Source organism: Salminus brasiliensis, unplaced genomic scaffold, assembly GCF_030463535.1.
Source record: "Salminus brasiliensis unplaced genomic scaffold, fSalBra1.hap2 scaffold_49, whole genome shotgun sequence".
Classification (NCBI taxonomy): domain Eukaryota; kingdom Metazoa; phylum Chordata; class Actinopteri; order Characiformes; family Bryconidae; genus Salminus; species Salminus brasiliensis.
The window spans coordinates 183,231-207,500 of record NW_027326702.1 but is presented as its reverse complement, the minus strand read 5'-3'; the positions used below and the strand labels follow the sequence as shown (position 1 = coordinate 207,500).

The 24,270-nt window shown below is 39.0% G+C and overlaps 3 protein-coding genes across 3 annotated transcripts in view; 2 read left to right on the top strand and 1 right to left on the bottom strand.

Annotated features, from left to right (window-relative positions):
* The first annotated feature begins 2,577 nt into the window (after positions 1–2,577).
* Positions 2,578–6,606, top strand: LOC140548910 (uncharacterized). Its single transcript, XM_072672095.1, has 2 exons — positions 2,578–2,846; positions 4,727–6,606. The coding sequence occupies exon 2, from the start codon at positions 4,801–4,803 to the stop codon at positions 5,653–5,655; it is 855 nt and encodes a 284-aa protein (XP_072528196.1). The 5' UTR covers positions 2,578–2,846; positions 4,727–4,800; the 3' UTR covers positions 5,656–6,606.
* Positions 6,607–10,785: 4,179 nt separating this feature from the next.
* LOC140548915 (uncharacterized) overlaps positions 10,786–24,270 on the bottom strand; it is a 31,567-nt gene continuing 18,082 nt past the window's right edge. The window contains exon 4 of the mRNA XM_072672101.1: positions 10,786–11,557. Coding sequence (XP_072528202.1) covers positions 10,800–11,557 — 758 coding nt within the window. The 3' untranslated portion in view covers positions 10,786–10,799. The remainder of the gene's footprint in view (positions 11,558–24,270) is intronic.
* On the top strand, positions 15,864–22,861 carry LOC140548901 (uncharacterized). The gene is made up of 3 exons (XM_072672086.1): positions 15,864–15,969; positions 16,062–16,179; positions 22,231–22,861. The coding sequence occupies exons 1-3, from the start codon at positions 15,864–15,866 to the stop codon at positions 22,859–22,861; spliced, it is 855 nt and encodes a 284-aa protein (XP_072528187.1).

The following is a 24,270-nucleotide window of genomic DNA, read 5'->3' as shown; positions in this document are numbered from 1 at the left end:
TAACTTCACACCTGTTCACTCCCTGCTTTACTGTAGCATTGGGGGGAGAGAGAACAGGTGAACAAACAAGGCCAAGTAGATCTAGAGGGTGTCCTGCTCAGTCTAGTGGCACACTCCTCACTCTGCTCGCCTCACTCTGCTCTCTTTAGGCCTACTACAGGACCAAAAGCCCGATAGCAATGCTTAACAAGCGCTGGCCCGTGCACTACCCTTGATCTTCCTACTCAACCATGCAGTCTGATGGATTGTAATGGGGGAAGTCATTGTACATAACAAAAACCTAACCCTAACCTAACCCTAACCCTAACCCTAACCCTAACCCTAACCCTACCCTACCCTAACCCTAACCCTAACCCTAACCCTAACCCTAACCCTAACCCTAACCCTAACCCTAACCCTAACCCTAACCCTAACCTAACCCTAACCCTAACCCTAACCCTAACCCCTAACCCTAACCCTAACCCTAACCCTAACCTAACCCTAACCCCTAACCCTAACCCTAACCCTAACCCTAACCCTAACCTAACCCTAACCCTAACCCTAACCCTAACCCTAACCCTTAACTTCACACCTGTTCACTCCCTGCTTTACTGTAGCATAGGGGAGAGAGAACAGGTGAGCAAACAAGGCCAAGTAGGTCTAGAGGGGTGTCCTGCTCAGTCTAGTGGCACACTCCTCACTCTGCTCGCCTCACTCTGCTCTCTTTAGGCCTACTACAGGACCAAAAGCCCGATAGCAATGCTTAACAAGCGCTGGCCCGTGCACTACCCTTGATCTTCCTACTCAACCATGCAGTCTGATGGATTGTAATGGGGAAGTCATTGTACATAACAAAAACCTAACCCTAACCCTAACCTAACCCTAACCCTAACCCTAACCCTAACCTTAACCTTAACCTTAACCCTAACCCTAACCCTACAGGCCCAACTGTACTACCCCAGTCATAAACAAAAATCAAACCCTGGAGCCCGTTGTGCCCTACAACAATCTCAGAAAACTGAAAAAAGCCCAGAATCAGTATTCAACTTCAAAACTCTAACAAGCATTCTGACATCAGGCTCAGCCCTTAAGCGACCTCTACGTTGTGTTGCAACTTGGGAGGAGGTGATTAGTACAACACTCATTCCAGTGAAACTAACCCAGGATGCTAGTACCAATCTGACAAGACACCCGGGAGGCAGGAATCTCTCCAACCCAGAGCGCAGAAGAAACAAGCTGTTTCACATGCCGAGTACATTATGGGGATAAATACGCCAACTGGCATCTGGAACCCACACGACCCTTCCTTATATTGGGAGACTCCAACCTTTCCAGACAACCTGAAATTAAGGACAGAGTATAGCGTAATAGCAGAATATCTGGATCACTTCATTTTATACATTTTATAGAGAAAGTCAAACATGAAATTACAGCACAAAACCTTCCTGTTTTTCATCGACATTAATGATCTATACACTAATATAGACACAAGAGGACACCAAGCAGTCAGACAAAGTTTGAATCAAAACCCTGACGACCAAAGACCAGATAAGGAGCTACTAGAATTATTGCAAATTAGTCTAACAAGAAACGATTATGAATTCAATAACCAATTTTACCTCCAAACGAAAGGCACTGCTATGAGCAAAAAAAATTGCTGCTGCTCAGTCTAGCAGTGCATTCTTCACTCTGCTCTCCTTTTAACAGCTGACTGAATAATCACAGGTTTTCAAACCATAGGACTTCTAATATACATACAATTCCACACCTATTCACTCCCCTTTTAACCCAAGTAGGACCCTAGTAAGCTTAATAGCAATGCTTAGCAGTGCTGGCCCATGCACTACCTTTGATCTTCCAGCTCAAGTAGGAAGCAAGTCATTGTATATAACAAAAACCCAACCGTAACTCTATACCTGAATTTAAAAATTTAGATCCTGAAACAAATAAAAAACTTTACTATTAACTTCAGACAGCTCCTTACAAAAAGAAAAAGTGTCTTGCGTTTACCATTATTTCTTATGCCCATACATTTAAAGACAACAAACAAACTGACATAAGACTCTATGTTTACAAAAGAAATTTGTATCCAGATGCGGGTAAACAAGTTAAACATTAGACATAGACATCAGTTAATGTTAAAATTCTGACACTGAATCAGCTTTGATATGGGTGATAAAGGCACTGTCATACTATAGAATATATACTTTAAAAACCTTCTCTTATGACGACTAATAATTAAACAATAATAATAAATATGTAAATGTATCTTTTGACATCACAAGAAAAATGAGTTAAAAGCAATTTCAAGCAGATTCAGTGTAATTTTGTATCTGCGTTTGAAATATAAGTTGATTTAGTACTTATAATAATAAAATAATTTAGACAGGACGTGTGCTGTATTTTGAGCAGTTAAAGACTGGCTAAGACAGGCTAAGCCTCACAGCGCTGCAGGACTTTTATTTTGACAGCAAGTTGCCAGCTGTAACGCTATTGGCTCCTGAGCTGAACTGGAGTTCTGTCGTCTGATTGGTTCCTCAGTGGAGCTCCGGAGCTCTGCAGCTGCAGACTGTTGAGCGTTAAGGTGGATCAGGGCTGGTTACTGTATCTGCTCAGATCCAGAGACAAAGCCATTGAGATCTATTGATCCACATCTTCTAATAGTTTCATCCAGCGGACTCTGGACATCTGCTGGCCGCTCTTTTACCATGAAGAGCTTCTCTGTAGGAGAATATGGAAGGTGGGGCTAACTGTAGCCCGGTCTCCAGTAAAGTGGAGAAGCAGCAGATCCAGCTGTGATCAGCACCTCCACACCTCTGTGCTCAGACTGCTCTGCTGGAGGAACACCATCAGCTCTACTGTTGAAGGTATGGAGGTGCTCCACTCTTCATCACACTGTTCTACATTTACTCTTAGACACATAGAAACCCTTTCAGAAGGAGCAACATTGAAGAGAACACAGAAGCAGCTTCGTCCAGGAGCTGCTTGATGATCTTCTCCTAGTTAGCTTTGATGAACAGTTGGTTTCTGCTGGGTTTCAGATCTACAGGAGCTTTCAGCTACTTAGAAACCCTGACAGTTGGTTTATTGGGGTAATAGTTCTCTGGTCTGGGGGTTAAAGTGAGATTGTGCTGCTGCTGTTTCTAAACTCCTTCATGCTGACTGTAGAGATCTCTCCTTTATGCTCATGTGTTTCTCCACGCCAGAGTCTGTCTGTGTACAGAAAGTATATCTTTATGAGGCTTTATAAAACTCTGTGTAAAATAGATGATGAGATTCAGCATGGAGGTGGAATGAGTGTAGAAACAGTCATATATGCAGATGTTCCACAATGTGGGAAATAAAGTAGTTATTTGTGGATAATAGCAGTTCATTTTAGTTTAATCATTCTGATTAAACTACAGTCAGGAAAAGGAAATTTAGAGTTAAGCATGGGAAGTAGATGTGATTTCTGTAGATCATCACCATCATAAATCAAATAAAATTATTTATATAACACTTTATAACTGGTGTCACAAAGCAGCTTTACAGAATCAGTAATTAGTAAAAAGACAAGAAATCAACAACATTAGAAGACATGAACACCTATGACCCCCCCAAAGAGCAGCCAAAGACTACCGTGCAGGATAAACTACCTCAGAGCTTGAGGAAAAAACCTTGGGAAAAACCAAGACTCACAAGGAGGACCCATCTGTCCTCCTCTGATTAGAACTATTTATAAATTATTGATAAAAGCTAACTAACCCCCTAAACTGTTCTACTGCTCAAGTGTGCAACATATTCATAATCATAATATAATAATAATAATGGTGTAATATAACGATGTAATGATAGTTAATAGTGGTAATATTAATCGTGGCAGATAGTTAAGAATCCAGATAGATAAACATTTTTAAGTAGGAACTTTACAGGGGAAATATATAAGTTAATGTAACATTTTAGACTTTTTGTTAAAAAAAAGAACACCCTTCACCCTCTCTGCTCCCCGGGCGCTGGAGTTGGCTGCCCGCCGCTCTGGGTGTGTGTGTGCTCACTGCCCCTAGTTTACTAGTGTGTGTGTGTATGTGTTCACTACCAAAGATGGGTCAAATGCGGAGGACACATTTGCTGTACATAGTGCAGTGACAGTAACTTCCACTTTTTTTTGTATTGAATTAGTTCTACTATTAGACTTATGTAGTACTACTACATGACATTGCATTCTGTGATGGGACCTATGTAATAACAGGTAAGATATCCAAGAATAACAGTGGTATCACAAATTCAGTCAGCAAATTTAGAGAAAACAAGAAAAAATAAATAATCTGATTGTATGGGTGGAACATATGTATTCATAAACTAAACTACCTGACCATACAGTCCCATTTTTTAATATCTACCTGTGTTACAGGAGATGGTCTGCACCTTGCTTATGAATTAAAGTGACCACTTATGTTCATTTATTATTAAAGGAAGCTCCATACATCCTTCCCACCCAGTTTTCAACTTCAAATGCTCTTTTGTAGATAGAGGAGTCTCCTGTAACGTGCTATGTGAACATCTTTTCTTTTTCTTAATTTAGTTGTGTATCCCTCTTACATCACACTTTGCAACAACACACTATGAGTATAGACTTATCGCTTAGGGGTTAGAATACATGCATATAAACATATAACATATATATATATTGGAATAGCTCTGGATGTCTACTCTTGGTTTGAACTGTTGGTGTTTCTTGGGTTATTTCTTTTTTCTTTGTTTCTTACAGAAGAGTGTTGCTTCACAAATACACACAATCAGAAGATTTCACAAAGATGTTAAGCTGCTGAAAGAGAATAAAACATGGCATCAAGAAAAATCTCCAGTAGTCAGCAAACATCCTCTGCTACATCATGCAGACAAATTCAGAAAACTAAAGACAAAAAGAAAACTTACCACTCCCCAGAGTGTGGGGAAAAAACAAATTATCAAAGTCATCTTAACACACACCAACGCATTCACACAGACGTGAAGCTGCATCACTGCTCAGAGTGTGAGAAGAGTTTTACTAGGCAGAGTTCTCTCCTTCGGCACCAGCTCATTCACACTGGAGAGAAACCGTATCACTGCTCAGACTGTAGGAAGAGTTTTACTAGACAGAGTCATCTCAACACACATTACCTTATTCACACAGGAGAGAAACCGTATCACTGTTCAGACTGTGGAAAGAGTTTCAATCAACAAAGTACTCTGAACACACACCAGCGCATTCACACTGGAGAGAAACCATATCACTGCTCAGACTGTGGGAAGAGTTTTAATCATCAGAGGACTCTCCAAAAACACCAGCTCATTCACACAGGAGAAAAACCGTATCACTGCTCAGAGTGTGGGAAGAGCTTCAATCAACAGAGTCATCTTAGCACACACCAGCGCATTCACACAGGAGAGAAGTTGTATCACTGCTCAGAATGTTGGAAGAGTTTTAATCGACAGAGTACTCTCCAGCAACACCAGCGTATTCACACTGGAGAGAGGCCATATTACTGCTCAGACTGTGGAAAAAGTTTTTCTCAAGAGAGTCATCTTCTTCAACATCAGCGCATTCACACAGGAGTGAAACCATATTACTGCTCAGACTGTGAGAAGAGTTTCAGGCATTTAAATACAATAAAGAGACACAAGTGCTTTAAGAGCAGTCACGGAAATAGACAGTGACCTCATTTCCTAAATTCAGCCCTGCAGATTGATTGACCAACAGCGACTCCCAGCAGACAAACAGCTGCAGACCAAAGTCCAAACTCTCCTGAGACTTTGCTGGGAGAATTTGCTTAATACTCAACAAATGGACACAAGATATAGGAATTATTGTTGTTTTTCTTTTTCTCTTGTGACTTTTTCTCTTTTTACAGTCTAATGGCTCTCTTTGAATATGATCCATCTTAATAAGGAAAAGGGTTTTTCTTTTTGGATCTAGTTGTTAGGTCTTGCTGCAGTCTCCTAATAATATGCGTAGTGGTTGAAAAAAGTGTAGTGTTAAATATGCTGTAATCCTTTGTTTTTGTTTTTATATTTACCCTTTAGGGAATTGTAATCTCATTCTTATTTTTATTTGTAATCATTTGTCTTACTGTTTTCTTACAATCTAAACTTACATTGCTGAATCAGGTCACCAAATGCTTTGGCGAATCAGGTCACTCACAATATACACTGTTTAATAAGATCAGGTCTGGTACTGTGAACAGGGCCCTGCTCCACCCCTGACCTTTGGTATAAATATATGTAAAACTCTGTGTTAGAACGGAGAAGAAATGACAAGAACTAAGAAGAGCAGAGTAGTGTAGCAGAGAGGACAACTTTAAGAGTAAAACTACATCTTCTGCCTGCACAGTCTTCTTTTTTTACCTTCTTGACAGGGAAAAAATCCCAATACCCTTCTTCTTACATAGTCAAGATAAGTTATTGTTATTTCTTATGTAATCATATATTAAATGTTTTCTTTTTATTTTGGTTTTACTTGATTTATAGTTAACCCTAGTGCATTTTTCCACCTATCATTGGTTTTCTGTAGCTCCAAATCAGTTCATGAGGTTGGTTTGGTTCTTCTCCAAGCACATGAGGTCAGATCACCACAAATCATGGATACACCTAAAAAAAATGGGAATGGTTGGTGATATTAACTTCCTGTTTGTGGCACATTATTATATGGGAGGGGGAAAACTTTTCAAGATGGGTGGTGACCATGGCGGCCATTTTGAAGTCGGCCATTTTGGATCCAACTTTAGTTTTTTCAATGGGAAGAAGGTAATGTGACATCAAACTTCTTGAGAATTTCAATAGAAAATCAATGGTGAACTTGGTTTTAATGTAACTTTATTATTTCATGAGTTATTTACAAGTTTCTGACCACTTATAAAATGTGTTCAAAGTGCTGCCCATTGTGTTGGATTGTCAATGCAACCCTCTTCTCCCACTCTTCACACACTGATAGCAACACCGCAGAAGAAATGCTAGCACAGGCTTCCAGTATCCGTAGTTTCAGGTGCTGCACATCTCGTATCTTCACAGCATAGACAACTGCCTTCAGATGACCCCAAAGACAAATGTCTAAGGGGGTCAGAGCGGGAGAACTTGGGGGCCATTCAACTGGCCCACAACGACCAATCCACTTTCCAGGAAACTGTTCATCTAGGAATGCTCAGACCTGACACCCATAATGTGGTGGTGCATCTTGCTGGAAAAACTCAGGGAACGTGCCAGCTTCAGTGCATAAAGAGGGAAACCCATCATCATGTAGCAATTTCAAATATCCAGTGGCCTTGAGGTTTCCATTGATGAAGAATGGCCCCACTATCTTTGTACCCCATAACATCTTTGTAACACCATACCATCATTTTTTGTGTTCCAACAGTCTTGGAGGGATCTATCCAATGTGGGTTAGTGTCAGACCAATAGCAGTGGTTTTGTTTGTTAACTTCACCATTCACATAAATGTTTGCCTCATCACTGAACAAAATGTTCTATGTAAACTGAGGGTCCTGTTTTGGGTTTGTTTTGCCCATTCTGCAAATTCAGTGCGGCGATCTGAGTCATCCTTGTTGAGATGCTGCAGCAGCTGGAGTTTGTAAGGGTGCCATTTTTGAGTAGCTAATGTCCGCCGAAGGGATGTTCGACTGATGCCACTCTCTAGTGACATGCGGCGAGTGCTACGCTGTGGGCTCTTGATGAATGAAGCTAGGACAGCCACTGATGTTTCTTCATTAGTGACAGTTTTCATGCGTTCACATTTTGGCAAATCCAACACTGAACCAATTTCACAAAACTTGGCAAGCAGTTTGCTAACTGTAGCATGGGAGATGGGTGGTCTCGTAGGGTGTCTTGCATTGGTACTGCGTTCACCAGACATCAACACAATTTCTATCCACTCCTCACGTGTTAACCTCTGCGACATGTCAATGGCTGTAAACAAAGAGAAGCTTGAAAATAACTCATCAAAGAACCAAGCACACCATTGTTTTTCTTGTGAAATTCTCAATAAGTTTGACGTGTCACATGACCCTCTTCCCATTGAAAAGAACTAAAGTTGGATCCAAAATGGCCAACTTCAAAATGGCCGCCATGGTCACCACCCATCTTGAAAAGTTTTCCTCCTCCCGTATACTAATGTGCCACAAACAGGAAGTTAATATCACCAACCATTCCCATTTTATTTAGGTGTATCCATATAAATGGGCCACCCTGTACATTAACATATGCTGAAATTAATTGCATCAAGTGTAAAAACAAACAATTAATATTTTAAAAAGACTGAACAGTGAAGGAAGATGTGACTCTTGAAATTTAGATGGAATAAAGTTGTCTGCTTATACACTACTGTGGTAAACATCTAAGTATGCTAACTGAAGATAAACATGCCGTAGCACTGTGCAGTGTAATTATTATACTGTAGTTATATAAGGTTACGCCAAAGGGAATTAAACTAAGAAATTTGCACCCAAACCAATTGCTGCCTGTCAGTCTAGGTGTCCTGCAAATCAAGGCACTAATGATAAACAAACAATGGATGTTATTAATCAAGGACAAGATTATGTGTTCTTCCACAATGTTGATGTTCATTTGTTTAATATGCAACCTTGAAAATGGAGCAGAATAAAGTTCTTCCTGAGAGCTGTTTAGTTTACAAAAAAAAGAATTGAAGTCTTCAAAGAAAAGAACAAGGTCTTCATGGTCAAAAATGGTGGAGGTCCAAAGTTGTCTTGGGGTTGTTTTGTGACTTCTTTTACTGGATGCCTCAACTGTGTGTGAGAAGACTACCAAAGAATTTGGAGCGCAGTGTAGAATTTAGTGCCTGAAATCTGGGTCTCTGCCAGAGTAGAGTTCCTGTACAGAGGTTTAAAAAACTCATGCATGGTTACAGTAAATGATAAGCTTCAGTTATTACAATACCACATACTGTTGAGGGTCCCAATATTTTTTTTTAATTCCATTCCAGATTTGCCTTTTTACCTGCTTTTTTGTGTTGTTCCAAAGCAAACAGCAAAATAAACATGTGAATACTAAGGCATTTCTATTGGCAGCAGTGTTCTGGGAGAAGTGGTTCATATTCTGAAACAAGGGCAGGGCACCAGGATTTTTGGCCATGACTGTACACAGAAGCAGAGAAACACGTGTATCCTGACCAGCTAGACATGATTCTGCATAGAATATAGTCAGAAGAGGGAAATGTAGAGTGAGCATGTAAAGTAGATGTGTTTTCTGTAGATCATCACTTCATGAGATAAACATTGCATCTTCAAAGTGCAAACTTTACAGAAGAAAAATAAAAGATTCTGGTCAGTTTTTGTGTTTTTTTGGTAATTCCACTTCTGGTCTCACATCTAAAACTGATATCTAACATTCGCCACATGGATCCCTATAATATAAATCTGGTGAATAAAATTTAGATATTGATACCATGCTGGATTTTTTGCAAGTGTCCCACAAGGTATAATATCCTGATATAAAAAAAGACTGTGAGATACTTTAACACCTTTACCACACATGTGAAGAAACAACTACCCACCTATATCTTTATAACTGGTTGTATCACATTTTTTAATGGCATCACTTGTAAGTTGCACAAAAAGTAATTTTGTAGATGTAGATAATTATACAAAATATCAAAATTGCAGAAACACCAAAAAAACTACTTGAGTGCTCCAAGCTCCCTCCTGTGGAGAATCTTGAGCTAGCTTAACATGAGGTGCTTCACATCATACTGTTAGCAGCTCAGAGTGCTTTATGGACTTATAAGGTTCAGTAATTGACATTAAAGAACATTAAGTGATTTTCTTCCGTTACTGCTGCAGTTTAATAACAGCAATAAAACATACCTGAATAATTGAATGTTAATTTTATTATTATTTATAGGAACCTCAGTAAACAGAATGCTACAGTAATCAATTCTACTTGTAGAGAAACTTGACCAAACTTAAATCACCAGATCAGAGATAGAAAAAGCCTAACTTTAGCAATGTTTCATAACAGAACATAGTGCTGGGCAGTGTTCACTCAGTATACACTTTATAATTTTTTTTTTTTTTTTTTACATTCTATAATAACACAGTATGCAACAAAAGACCCAGAATTAAATTTAGCACTCCACCAACACTTGTTGGCTTGAGCCCATCAGTTTTATTATAATACCAATACATTCATTACCTCATCAGGAATAAAAGGCAAAAACACCATAAATCACAAAAACAACAAAACTAATGAAAACGCTAATAAAATACATATACAAAATAAAATGTATTTTCTCTCTAATTAAAACCAATGTAGAGGATCAACCAATGGAAACTGACATGTTGAGCAGCTAAGTTTCATTACGGAACTTACAAAATATAAAAAAATAATAATTATCAACAATTAACCATACTTTTTTAGAAAAAAAGGAAGACAAAGCAAATAAAGACAAGTTAATAAAAAGACAGATTTAATAATAAAAAAGAAAATTGTTCTTACATGCATTGTCAACTGTGGATCTTATATAGGCAGGTGTTGCCAATCCCTAATCATGTCTTATCAATTAAATTTACCACAGATTTCGACCAATTTGGTGATGGTGGGGAGAGGCATCCAGTCATGGTGTGAACAGCCAGACCAAGAAATTCTAGATTGCTTTCTTCAAATCTTGTGAATGAAGCTACCTTGACAGACAGAATGAAGCTACACAGGCAGCACAATGCTATACTTTATCTGGGTTGGGAAAACATCTTCAATGTCCATGCTTATTCTGTGAATGTGACTCAAACTAAACAGAACCCCCCGCACCCCCCCCCCCCCCCAAAGTAAACAAATTACCCACATTTTAAAAAACTGTTTTAGGTGTGTGACTGCCTGTTTCTGTGGCTGTTCTTAGTGCACTTGTGTCTCTTATATGTATTTGAATGTCTGAAGCTCTTCTTACACTCTGAGCAGTAATATGGTTTCTCTCCTGTGTGAATGCGCAGGTGGTGTTGGAGAGAACTCTGATTGAAACTCTTCCCACAGTCTGAGCAGTAGAAAGATTTCACTCCAGTGTGAATGCGCTGGTGTATTTTGAGATTACTCTGATCATTAAAACTCTTCCCACAGTCTGAGCAGTGATAAGGTTTCTCTCCTGTATGAATACGCTGGTGTCGAATGAGATGAGACTGTTGTTTGAAACTCTTCTTACACTCTGAGCAGTAATAGGGTTTTATTCCAGTGTGAATGAGCTGGTGTCGAAGGAGATTACTCTGTTGATTAAAACTCTTCCCACAGTCTGAGCATTGATATGGTTTCTCTCCTTTGTGGATGAGATGGTGCATTTTGAGATTACTCTGTGTAGTAAAACTCTTTCCACACTCAAAGCAGTGATACGGTTTCACTCCTGTGTGAGTGCGCTGGTGTTGTTGGAAATTACTTTGATGATTAAAACTCTTCCCACAGTCTGAGCAGTGATACGGTTTTTCTCCTGTGTGAATGCGCTGGTGTTGTTGGAGATTACTCTGATGATTAAAACTCTTTCCACACTCTGAGCAGTAATATGGTTTCTTTCCTGTATGAATGCGCTGGTGTCGAAGCAGATGACTCTCTTGATTAAAACTTTTCTCACAGTCTGAGCAGTGGTGAGTTTTACCTTTGAGTGTACGTTTTTGCATTTGTTTGCAAGGTGTAGGAGAGGATGTTTGCTGAGTAATGGAGATTTGTCTAGATGCCATGCTCTTCCCCATATTAAAGTTTGCAATGTCTTCTGATTGTGTGTATTTCTGAAGCAAAGTTTCTGCCAGGTAGGAAAGTCAACACAGCAGAAGACAGGGAACAGGATGGCACTCAATTCTGAAAGAAAGAAAGAAAGAAAGAAAAAAGAAAAACCAAGCTTAATGGAAAATTCAAGATAGTTTGGGGTAGAAAATGGAAGTGATTAAATTGGGGAACAAAAACATGTGCGTGTGTGTGCGAAGGGATGGTACAATTGAACAATTCTGTCACATACATACAACTATCAGTGAAATGCTTTGATAACTGCCCACTCACAAAACGATAAAATATAATATATAATACAAATGCTGCCAAATACAAAAGCCAGTATGGATATCTAAATACACAATATTCATACGCTGTTACAAGTTGAGGAACCCTTAGGGGTTCTTTGATTTTAAATTGTAGAAGAACCTTCAAGAAAAGTAAAATAATAATTAAAGTAAAAAAAATAATTCTTCATCGCTCCTCAAATCACCTTAAGAGGTTCCCACAGTTTCAAATTGTTCCTCAAGGAACTTATACTATTAACAGTGTACACTAAACTTTGCCTGAATATCAAACAAATCAAGTAAGATATGGGTACGATTTTAAGTACTTCTGGAAGAGGTAGGTCTTAATTCCTAATCAGGATGCTTTTAATAGTGTAGAGGTTCTGCAGCATTTTAGAGGGCAGTCTGAAGTCCCTTAGTCATCTGAGGTGGTGGACACAGCGATTGGTCTTCTTTGCCAGGGGGTTGATTTGGTAGGACCATGACAGATCCTGTGAGAATTGAATTTCAATGCACCTGGAATTGTCTACTCTTTCCACTCAACCCTGGTGATCCAGACAGGGTGATAGCTCCTCTTCTGTTTCTTGCTGCAGGCCACTATCAGATCTATTGACTTGCTGACATTAAGGTGACTGTTATTCCGGCACTAGTTCTCCCAGTGTTTAATGTCCTGCAGGTAGGCTAATCATTTTCAGAGATCATGGTGAGGTAGTCATATTTTCAGTAAATCAGCTTGTGCCTTCTAACAGTCCTTGAAAGGGGTGTAGCAGTGTTCTTTCACTCCTGGTGAGGCAGATGGTTTGTATGGCAGTTTAGCACTCTGCATTTAAGGGTTGATGCTGTTAAAGTCCTCAAACACTACAATGGGTGTCCTAGTGGGCTATAGACCATGTAATCGATGGCCGTTGTAAACTCACAAGAAACACAGAATAGATGAAAACTTGGGTAAGCAGCTTTAGGTTGGGTCTGCATGCAAGAGTAACAATGCTGGCATTACCGTAACAGCTGCTGTTCATCATCGCACACTTTGCCTCCTCTTGACATCCCCGACTCCACTGTCCTGTCTATAAGAACTAAGCCGACTGGATGGCGTGGTCTGGTAACGCAGGTGAAGCAGAGGAGGTTGCAATCTTAAATACTCTCTGGGACGTGATCCTGGACATTGTCAAGCTTGTTCTCCAGAGACTGGATGTTGACTAGCAGGATACTAGGCAGGTGTGATACAGTTGTTAAACTGTATTATTAGTCCATTAAGCCTACTGAGATGCAACCTGCATGATGTGAAACACCTCATTAAGCTATCTGAAAATTTTCCAAAGCTTAGAACCCTCTAGTTTTTGGCATTTCTGAAATTTCTTTTACATTTATACTGACTGTTTGTGCAATTTACAAGCAAAAAAGATAAAAGTTTTTAAAAATGATAAAATGTTGTGATTTCCATTTCATTGTAAGTGTTTGATTGTAGTAATAGATGGACAATTATTTTTTCATATGCATGGTAAAGATAAGTTAAATTTTAGCCTATTTTTTGTGCTTCTGCTAGTTCTCCTTGTCTTATTTCTGTGAGGATCTGAAAACACCTAGAATCTAACACAGCATTAGTACGACGGTTTTCTTCACCAGATACTGATTATTGAAATCCAGACTGGTGGCAAATATCTGTTTTTAGATGAAAAGCAACGCATGGAGTTGAGGTGGTGATTACATAAATATTGCCCTACATGACAATAATGCCACCAAGATTTGAGGAAAATAGGAATAACAACCACGTATTATTGACTGTGGAGATCCTTAATTGCATATCTTTAAAAATTGAGCTCTACTGATAGGAGCACAATGTATGGACTGCAGGGTGGACCTGGCATTCAGCAAACTGTAAAGCAACAGATTTGTCCTCTCTAAACAAGTTACCTATTTTCTTTCAAATGTGTCACTGCCTACTTCAGTGACTGCTCTTCATGCACTTGTGTCTGTTAAATATATTTGAATGTCTGAAGCTCTTCTCATAGTCTGAGCAGTAATATGGTTTTTCTCCCGTGTGAATGTGCTGGTGTTGAAGGAGATAACTCTCTCGAGACAAACTTTTCCCACAATCTGAGCAGTAATATGGCTTCACTCGAGGTGTCGAAGGAGATGACTCAGTTGATTAAAACTCTTTCTACAGTCTGAGCAGTTAAAAGGCTTCTCTCGTGTGAATGCGCCGGTGTGTTTTCAGAGTACTGTGATGACTAAAACTACTCCCACAGTCTGAGCAGTGATATGGTTTGTCTCCAGTGTGAATGAGATGATGTGTGTTGAGAGTTCTCTGTCTAGTAAAACTCTTTCCACACTCTGAGCAATGAGATTGTTTCACTTCTGTTTGAATGGGCTGGTGTACTTTGAAGGTCCTCTGATCATTAAAACTGTTCAGTTTTCTTCTTTGTACGTTTCTGCATGTCTGTGTGATGTAGGAGAGGGCATTCACTGAGTGTAGGAGATTTATCTGGATGCCATGTTCTTCCACTTTCAGCAAGTAAAGATCTTTGTTCTCTAACCCTAGTTCTCCGTGTGTATTTCTGAAGGTAAATTTCAACCAGATAGGAAAGTTGACACCAGGAGCAGAAAACTTGGAACAGGATGGCATTAATTTCTGGAAGTGAGAAAAAGGAAACCTAGGTACAATGCAAAATGCAGGCGAATCCTAGTTTGGGTGGGAAATGCTCCGCTGAACGTGCTATTTCTTTTGTTCTAAACCAGCACGTATAGAACCGAGAGAAGGCTAATACACACAGTAGAAAAACAAATCTGAGCTCATTCAGTCTTTGCCAGGTCTATCTTGCAAAATATAATTTTAATCTTAGTGTGACTCTATGTAAAGGTAAGTCACTCTGTAAGAGTCATTACACATCGATATTCAACAATCAGCATCAGTGCATTTGTCATTTGACTACATCCTTTTAAAGGAACTGGAAGCTAAATGATTAAGTAAGTCAGTAAGACTGGATTTTAAAATATCAAAACACACTATAAAGTTTAAAACAGTCATTAAAACGCTGCTGACAAACAAAATACATTTAGAGTTTAGAATGTCTCATTATATCAATTGTTCACTAATAATAAAGTGATTTTATTAGTGTAAATTGACATTTCTGAATTACGTTGTGGGCCTGTATTGTATATAGAAACACAAAGATCAGTTTGGAATCGGTATTGGTCAACAGGCAGCATTAAGGTACTCAAAAAAAAACGAATGATTGAATGGATTACTGTAGGGCTGTTTACTGATCTTCTTACTACTAACTCTCAGTTACTCTTTATTACTGTTATTAAACAGCTGAAGAACATTATTTTCTTTAAAGACAGTTACTAAACTTCATTATTAGTTTGTCAAATACTTTGAGCTGCTACCTGTTAAGATAAGATAACACAACCATTTATAATGTTATAGGTGGGTAAAGGTGTTAAAAAGGTTGTTACATGTATAGGTTATAGGTTTTGTGATTCTGCTGGTTCTGTCTTATTTATATTAGGATCTGAAAACACCTAGTGTGGCAAATGTAAATTACAGAAAGCCCAACACAGCATTAATATTTTCTTCACCAGATACAGATTACTGAAAATGATATTATTGATTTTTGACAAATGTGTTTTGTAAAGACTGTTTTAAATGTAAAGTTACCCAACGAACCTTAGGTCGAATTACAAAAAACTTTCATCCTTCAATACTAACTCACAATCTGAAAAGCGGCAGCAATACCCTTTCATACATCAAAATTTCTATGCATTACAGGATAAGTACACTACTTCTGCTAATGCTGCTCTTATCAACAGTATAATTACTGATGCAGGCATTTATGTAACATGGAGGTGGGACTCAAGTCTGAGCAGGATGTCTGAAATAGTGAAATGATAATGATACAGCTGTCAGACCCTCAGGAGGAGGGAAAAGTGGAGCATCTCCATACCTTCAACAGTAGAGCTGATGGTGTTCCTCCAGCAGAGCAGTCTGAGCACAGAGGTGTGGACTGCTGATCAAAGCTGGATCTGCTGCTTCTCCACTTTACTGGAGACCGGGCTACAGTTAGCCCCACCTTCCATATTCTCCTACAGAGAAGCTCTTCATGGTAAAAGAGCGGCCAGCAGATGTCCAGAGTCCGCTGGATGAAACTATTAGAAGATGTGGATCAATAGATCTCAATGGCTTCGTCTCTGGATCTGAGCAGATACAGTAACCAGCCCTGATCCACCTTAACGCTCAACAGTCTGCAGCTGCAGAGCTCCGGAGCTCCGCTGAGGAACCAATCAGACCGCACTCTAGGCAACGTCTGGCAACTAGCTGTCAAAATAAAAGTCCTGTAGCGCTGTGAGGCTTACCTTGTTTCACCGTTACCTTTAACTGTTCAAAAACACAGCACACTTCCTGTTTTATCAAATATTATATTTTTACTAAAATCAACTTATTTATCAAATCCATATAAAACTAAACTGAATTTATGTTTGTGTATTTATTTGTGGACATCACATTTTACGCTCACATTGATTTTTTTCTTTTTTACACATCTACATGTAAAATTGATATATAAAACATGGCAACTTCAAAACAAGTGTATGCCATGTTTTTGCTGTTCTTAAGGCAGCAGTGAAAACATAAAAAAATGTATTATTGTTTAAGGCGGAATATGGCAACCTGTTCAGGTAAGGATCATATAATCAACTCCTAGGCGACCAGAACTTATTTACTTACTTAATTCATTAATTTTTGGATTTTGTAGTTATATAACTACAGAACCAAATATTACACATAATACAGTCCAGACTCAAGTTTCAATAGTTTTGGGAATTTCCCCACTGCGGGACTAATAAAGGACTATCTTATCTTTGCTTCCTTCTCTGTTGTTTTATTTATTTTGGAAAATATGTCTTTTGAAATGGAAAAATGTAAACACAAAATACGTAGTAGGTACAGTTTCTGATCAACTCTAGTGATATAAGTGGTCTGTTTATGTCCATTTAATAAAAACCTTGGTATAAACATTAAGTGGTGATGACTGGAAATTGTAATTATATTAATCAAATGTGTGCATGAGTGCATGTTTTGTATCAGGAATTAATTTTGTGTTCAATGTGGTTGCAGTATTACAAACATCCTGCTTCTGGTCAGGGACTTAAGGACAGCATGCCCACAGCTGCAGCTTGGCCTCGGTTTACCTTGGAGCAGGGAGGAATTAACAGTGAGGGAGAAAGAGGATAGGAGATTTTTGAAGTATAAAACCATAATATATTATAAACAAGAATGAAGAAAGAGCTACTTCTGACTAATTAGATCTCTGCTGTATCACTCCAAAGAATGACAGTCAACACGGGTGCTTGACTGTGTCATACTGAGGTGAATAAAGTACAGTAATTTTTGTGCTTTCTATTAATTTCAATTTCTATTAAGGCGTCGTGTGTTACCTAAAACATGAACATATATGCAGCTACTCTGCTCTCCCCATTTATTAAAAAAAAACCCATATATATCAAGTTCAGAAGTATGTCAACCCTGCTAGTATTTTTCTATAACTGTAATGTTCTATAAATCTCCATTACTCTATTTGTAACAAAAAAGAACAGCAAAATTAGTTGGAGTGTGTTGTGCTTAGTAATTTAACCAGCATATTACATAAATGTGATTATTTATACTTATTTCACTTATGTCCTGATTGGATGGGTGAAGTGCTGCGAGCGCCACTGTGCACTGATACAGTCCCTACCCTCTTAAGACAGAAAGCATATGACCACATCCCAGATCTGCAGACTCGGATTCTCCAGAAGAGACTGACTGGCAAGGGAACGCCCAGACTAAGGTTGCTTTGCCCTGATGACCCCAAAAGGTTTGGTCTGCTTCCACCTGTCCTGGCACTAACCATAGAGGAACTCAAGCAAACCCAAGTCGAGAGGTGTTTGTGAGTGAAATATACCTGTTTTTATATATATATTTTTTTTTTTGGGCCAAATAAAACACACAAATGAGGCTTGGCCATATGCTGCACAACTATGAACTAGCTTTTTTCCTACTTTACACTGCGCAGAACTAGGCCACATAATTTATCACAGCGTTTCTTATTGCTCTGTAAATAGGAAATTCATATAACTGTTTAATAAAATCGTTCATTTTAAACTTATTTTTTTTATCAACTCAAAAGTCAAGGTTGATTAATGTATTTTTTTTAAAGAAACAGTGTTTCTCATTCATAAATGTTTGTTGTCAAAAGAGTACAACAATAATAAAAGTGTAAATCAGGGTAAACACAATTTGAAAAACTTCTGTATAAAAATAATTGATCCTGATGATGTTCCTGCGTCCAGAAGGTTTGTGTGGTAATGCATCAGGCTACTACTAGGAAAAGATGTGCAAGTTATCGGTTGAACTGAGCAGTATGTTGTCGGACTGTTGTCGGTGTAAAGCAGTAACTCCAGAATGTATTCTAGGAGCAGTGGGCTTTTCAGTATTTTCAGGATAACAGGCTTGGCTCTGGCCAACCCAGGCAGCAGTGCATCTAGCTAGCTAACCGTTGATGAAGACACATGATATCCTCATGAGCTGGTTTGAAATGTGCAAACAATAAAAACATTTCAAGTGGATACATTTGTTGATCATCTTACAGGGTCTGACCAGTCGCTAGTGTATTTGGGTAAATAGCAAAGCACTTTGTAAGTTGCTCTGGATAAGAGCGTCTGCTAAATGCCGTAAATGTAAATGTATTTATTTACAGTCGACTGTAAAAGTTCTCCATCCTTGCTGGACTGGGTGAAGCTATATAGTTCTTCAGGCTTTTTGTTGGGCATGAAAAGTAATCAGAGAAAGAAACGATTTTGTCTCTACATCATACCGGGTAAGAGATATGGACCTTGGAGGAGGGAAAACTACCTGTTGACCAAGTTTCATGTCAGGATGACTTGCGGAGCTTGGACCCCTAATTGAAAAGGCACAGACTGGAGAAAAGTAATGATTACTTTTTACTTGGATCTAAGTTTTTAGAATTATGTCTTTGTAAAAAAAATAGCATAAAAAGACAGTGTAATGCCTATTTATTTAAATTATGCTTTACTGTGAAACAAAATATCTTAATAAAACAGAACAGTGCCATTTGTAAGGCTCTTTCACAAGGTCAGCGCTTATGGTCAACCATTTTAATTCATTCTAATGTAGCATATGTCATTTACATTATTATATTTAATGTATGTTTGTGTGTTTATTAGTTTATGTTGTAAGTTCCTAATCTTCTCTGCGGCAGATCAGCGTATGTCCGCGTTTTCTCCCTTCTCAGCACCCGTAGTTCTCCCTCAGTCTGACAGAGCTTCAGGGAGCAGCTGCTGCTGCTCATCGTGCTGCTTTAGGTGATTTTACGACTGTGTGGATATTAAAGACATAACGATGCACTGGGGGGTATAAGTGATGTGTCTGAGCGTTTATTGAGGACTGTTGTAGTTGGTGGGTTAATAGCGCCCTCTAGTGGTTGCTGGGCAGTTTAGCTTTGATGCTTTGTATTTAGGCATTTTGTGAGAAACTATTGACGGCAGTATATTTTCCCCTTTGCGCGAGATGATTTCTATGCAGGCGAATACTTCCATAATTATGCTGGTTTGCTTGTTTTCAGTGGATGTGCTCTAAAAGTGTATTAGCTAGCTTATACTTGTAATGCTAACCGAGTCGGCGCTCCCGCTGGCGGGACAGAAATTTCGCCAACAAGTAAACAGGACGGACACATTTAATGGCCTAAATTATCTCTATCTATCTAATATATATATATATATATATATATATATATATATATATATATATATATATATATATATATATCAGACATCACACTGAACACAGAGCTTCGAGAGAGCCGCTAACGCCTCACAGCAGCGCCTCCTGCTGGAGAGTGTAGAGACCGTTACATGCTTGTAAATCATTCTTGTAAACCAGTTAAATGATCAAAAAAAAAAAAAAAAAAAACCATTATAATAACTAACTAATCAGGTGTAAATAATATTAAGTGGCATTTCTATGTGTCATGGCTGCAAATTGTAATTGTAATGTAATAATTGTAAAAAGTTAAATATGATATGGTAAATGGTAACCACATTTTATATATTAGCACAGGGACATCCTCCTTCCTCTGGAACTCTTCAATATGGTCTTTTCAGAAGTTTCTGTGGAAGTCCTCTCCGGAAATAAGTAAGCTGTGGACTGTTTACACTGAAAAAAACTGCTGTTATTGCACCAGAGTGTTTCTGGTATCGCTTTTTTTCACATCTAGTTATTTATTGTGTAAGGCTTTGAGTTGTTACACTCGTACCTGAGAGACGGTAAAATCTTTCGAACCTGGATTCAAATGCATTTCCCATACATCATGGTATCTTCGTTCGTCACATTTTTTTCTTAAAATGACTGTGTTATAGTGTGTTTAATATCTTCTGACTAATCAGCTCTCACTTCCCTTGGGGATACCAGATGGTGCACAGAACACCATGGTTAAAACAAAAGACTCAGAACTGAATTGTGATTATAATTGCCCATACCTGATCCATTAAAATATGCATGGATCTGCCCCAATTTTGATCCACTGGATGAGATCAGGACATCCCTAATATTTATTGTAATCAAATTAGTTTTACTTTCCCATCGGTATTCACTTTGGAACATTTCACTATACAAACCTTTAAGCTATTACTGGTAATGTGCCAACATTGTGGTCACAAAACAAGCATGTGTTGCAGACAGAATGCTAGATGTAGTTTTGGGGTGTCTCTTAACATGATGGGAAAACAGAAGCAACATGAATCTTTTCAAATCCAAGCTTTATTTTGACACACAACTTATGTACACACACATTAAAAACAAAAGACTTCTCTGAACCTGGGGTTTCTGCCTCCTCTGGAATAGGGCCATACCATTTGGCGCTATAGGAAACAAAGAAGGACAATACAGAAACAGATAACAAAAAAAAACAAAAACACAATATGGCCACATAACTACACAAATTGTCACTAACTAACTTTAACTTTTTGCAGGCACCGGTGCTGGACTCCCCTTCACACCAGGACCTTTCCCGGACCCCACAGGTAACTACCTTCTAGGGTGTGTTGATACTTGTCGGCTTTGGTTCGTTTAAACAAGCCCTGCTGTGATTGTTCTGTTAGTGCGGTTGGTCAGAGTAAGTGTGAGCACCAAACAAGCGGGCAGAGACCACCTGAGCAGGTGTGATTTGTATGAACACAATATTAAACATTTAAACGATCCAGAGTGTTGTGCATGGGGTCACTCCTGCACACAAAATCTAGCATGGACCCTGCCCGCCTGCTCCACCAACATCATACCGTCCACACGCTGTCTGCTTTAGCACGGGTGAGTGTCCGTGCGGAACTGCCCACGTTCCTGTGCTTTAATTTAGTGGGACTGTGTCCCGAACCATGACATACTAACACCGCAGTATTTCTGGACTAGCCACCATTAGAACTCTATTCTTTAGTGTAGCTGCCTCAGTAAAAAGGTGTGCGAGTTGGGATTCAGCCACAGTAATACTTAATACATATTATGGCTTTAAAATTAACGTCATTGTGTAAACAAATTAGCATGTGTATATTACCAAAGTCAGGGTTTAATACTGAGATAAAGACCATGTGATTTAATAAGACATCGGTTTAATGTCTCAGTGGATAGATTAAGTTTTTTTTTTTTTTCTCCAACTGCTAATTGCATTACAAAGGACCTCTGGACACCTGCCTTAAGCAGATCACACCACTTCCAGGACCTCCACTTGCAGCCTTCTGTCGTGCGTGCGTCAAATGTCCCCTTTTCGCCCTTTTGGTTCGATTGCAAATATGCCAATATGAATGCAGAGCAAACCAGGACTAAACTGTATCAATGTATCTTATCTTGCTAGGTCCAGACCAAGGGAACTAAACTACAAGTATGAACACACCCTAAAACACACCCTATTAACCTTTTTACAGAATGCAAATCACCCCATCCCATTATTTAATCATTTACATTTCCCACCCCAAACTTGGACTCAACTGCATTCTGCATTGACTTTAGGGTTCTTTTTGGTTTTTTGCTTCTTCCTGAGATTAATGCTGTCCTATTCCAAGTCTTTTCCTGCTTCTAGAGTTGACTTGCCTATCTGGTTGACATTTAGCTTCACAAATACATACAACCAGACGACATTAAATTGCTGGAATAGTACAACATGACCTCCAGAAAAATTTCCAATACTCCGCAAACGTCCTCTCTTCCATCTTGCAGACAAACGCTGAAACATACAGTCAAGACGAAAACTCACCACTGCTCAGAGTGTGGGAAGAGTTTTAATCAACAGAGTACACTCAAAATACATCAGCGTATTCACACTGGAGAGAAGCCATATCACTGCTCAGACTGTGGGAAGAGTTTTAATCAGCAGATTCATCTCAAAACACATCAGCGTATTCACACTGGAGAGAAGCCATATCACTGCTCAGACTGTGGGAAGAGTTTTAATCAGCAGATTCATCTCAAAACACATCAGCTCATTCACACAGGGGAGAAACCACATCACTGCTCAGAGTGTGGGAAGAGGTTTATTCGGCAGACTTCTTTCCAACAACACCAGCGCATTCACACAGGAGAGAAGCCTTATCACTGCTCAGAGTGTGAGAAGAGTTTTAAACATCAGAGTAGTCTCCAATTACACCAAAGTATTCACACAGGCATGAAGCCATATTACTGCTCAGACTGTGAGAAGAGTTTTTCTAAAGAGAGCAACCTTCTTGAACACCAGCGCATTCACACAGGAGAGAAGCCATATCACTGCTCAGAGTGTGAGAAGAATTTCAGGCATTCAAGTACATTTAAAAGACACAAGTGTATTACAGTCAGCTATGGAAATAGACAGTGAGACCATTTCAGGTTGTTTATATAAAAACGTGTTGCATAAAGCAGTTACTGAAGCATATCCATAAAATATTTAATATTCATAAAACAATTTTTCCCTCTGTTGTTGCATCTTCCTCCCTCAGTAGCATCTTCTGTATACCAAGCTGTTATTGTAAATAAGAATGTTACTTGCCTGATTAAATTAAAGGTTAAATAAAATAGAAGACATTTTGTGTCCAGACTTCCGCTGATATATTGAGCATGTCCGCCCAACCCAGATCTTAAAGTAATGCATTTTGCTTCAGTTTGTCAGTACAGCTCCATTCAGACGTTGGTCAATGCAATCAATAATCCCTACAGTCAATAACATGACATGATCCATTAACAGAGTTCATTTTCACCTGTGAGACACAGCCAGGGACCGCCTTTGGGACGGGCGCGGCAGCGCGGGCGTGACAGTTTGCATAAATATACCCTCTTCAAACAGAGGTCCAGGCAGTTGGTGTTAGTAGTCTCCTAGGTAGTGAAATGGAAATTACTTGAGTGCAGTAAATGTGCCTCAAGTAATTGTAATATAAATACACCTCTCTGGAAGGCCTAGTCACTGTTTAATCACCATTTCTGGCTACAAAAACACACATATAAATTCAAGAACTCTCCCCACCACTCACAGAAAACCTTACTGAAGAGGGTGCCTTGGGGGGGGGGTCTTGATTGCCTCCTGCACTAGTCTCCTTGTGTTGTGTGCAAGGTGCTGCTATGATACAATTACTATGTAACCCCCTGAATAGATGAAGTAGTCATCCTTTGAACTAGATCCTAAAAACGCTAGTTCAACACAGCCTAGGGGTTCGTACATGATCAGATTTACTGCAAGCATGAATTTGAAGGGCTGCTGAAACATTTTTTACTCAAACAGATTTAACAACATTAAAATAAATTAATATTCAGTAGATTAACAGCAGCTAGAGATAAGCTACACAAGGGAATGAGGTCACATACCAACTTCGATTAGAGATCTTAATGAGACCAGAAGCAAAAGGAGGTGCAGTCTGTGTGCACCAAATGAGCATCATAAAACAGATATTTGCACATGTGCATGAGAACCAGTACTCAGTATTGATTATGCACAGTTTTGTTTGTTATATTTTTAAAATATATTGTCAGCATTGCAAGCCCAAACTGTCAACATATGAAACAGGTTTTATACATTTTGCCTTCAAAAGGAAAAAAATGGGGGCAAACCTATATACACCCCTCTTATGTGAACACATAAGAACACCCCACGCCACTCACAGAAAACCTTACTGAAGAGTATGTCAAGGGGTGTCTTGATGGCCTCCTGCACTAGTCTCCTTCTTGCATGGGCACAACGTGTGGGGATGGTCTACTCTATTGACACGTCTGCTGTATTCCTCGATTGCTTAATTT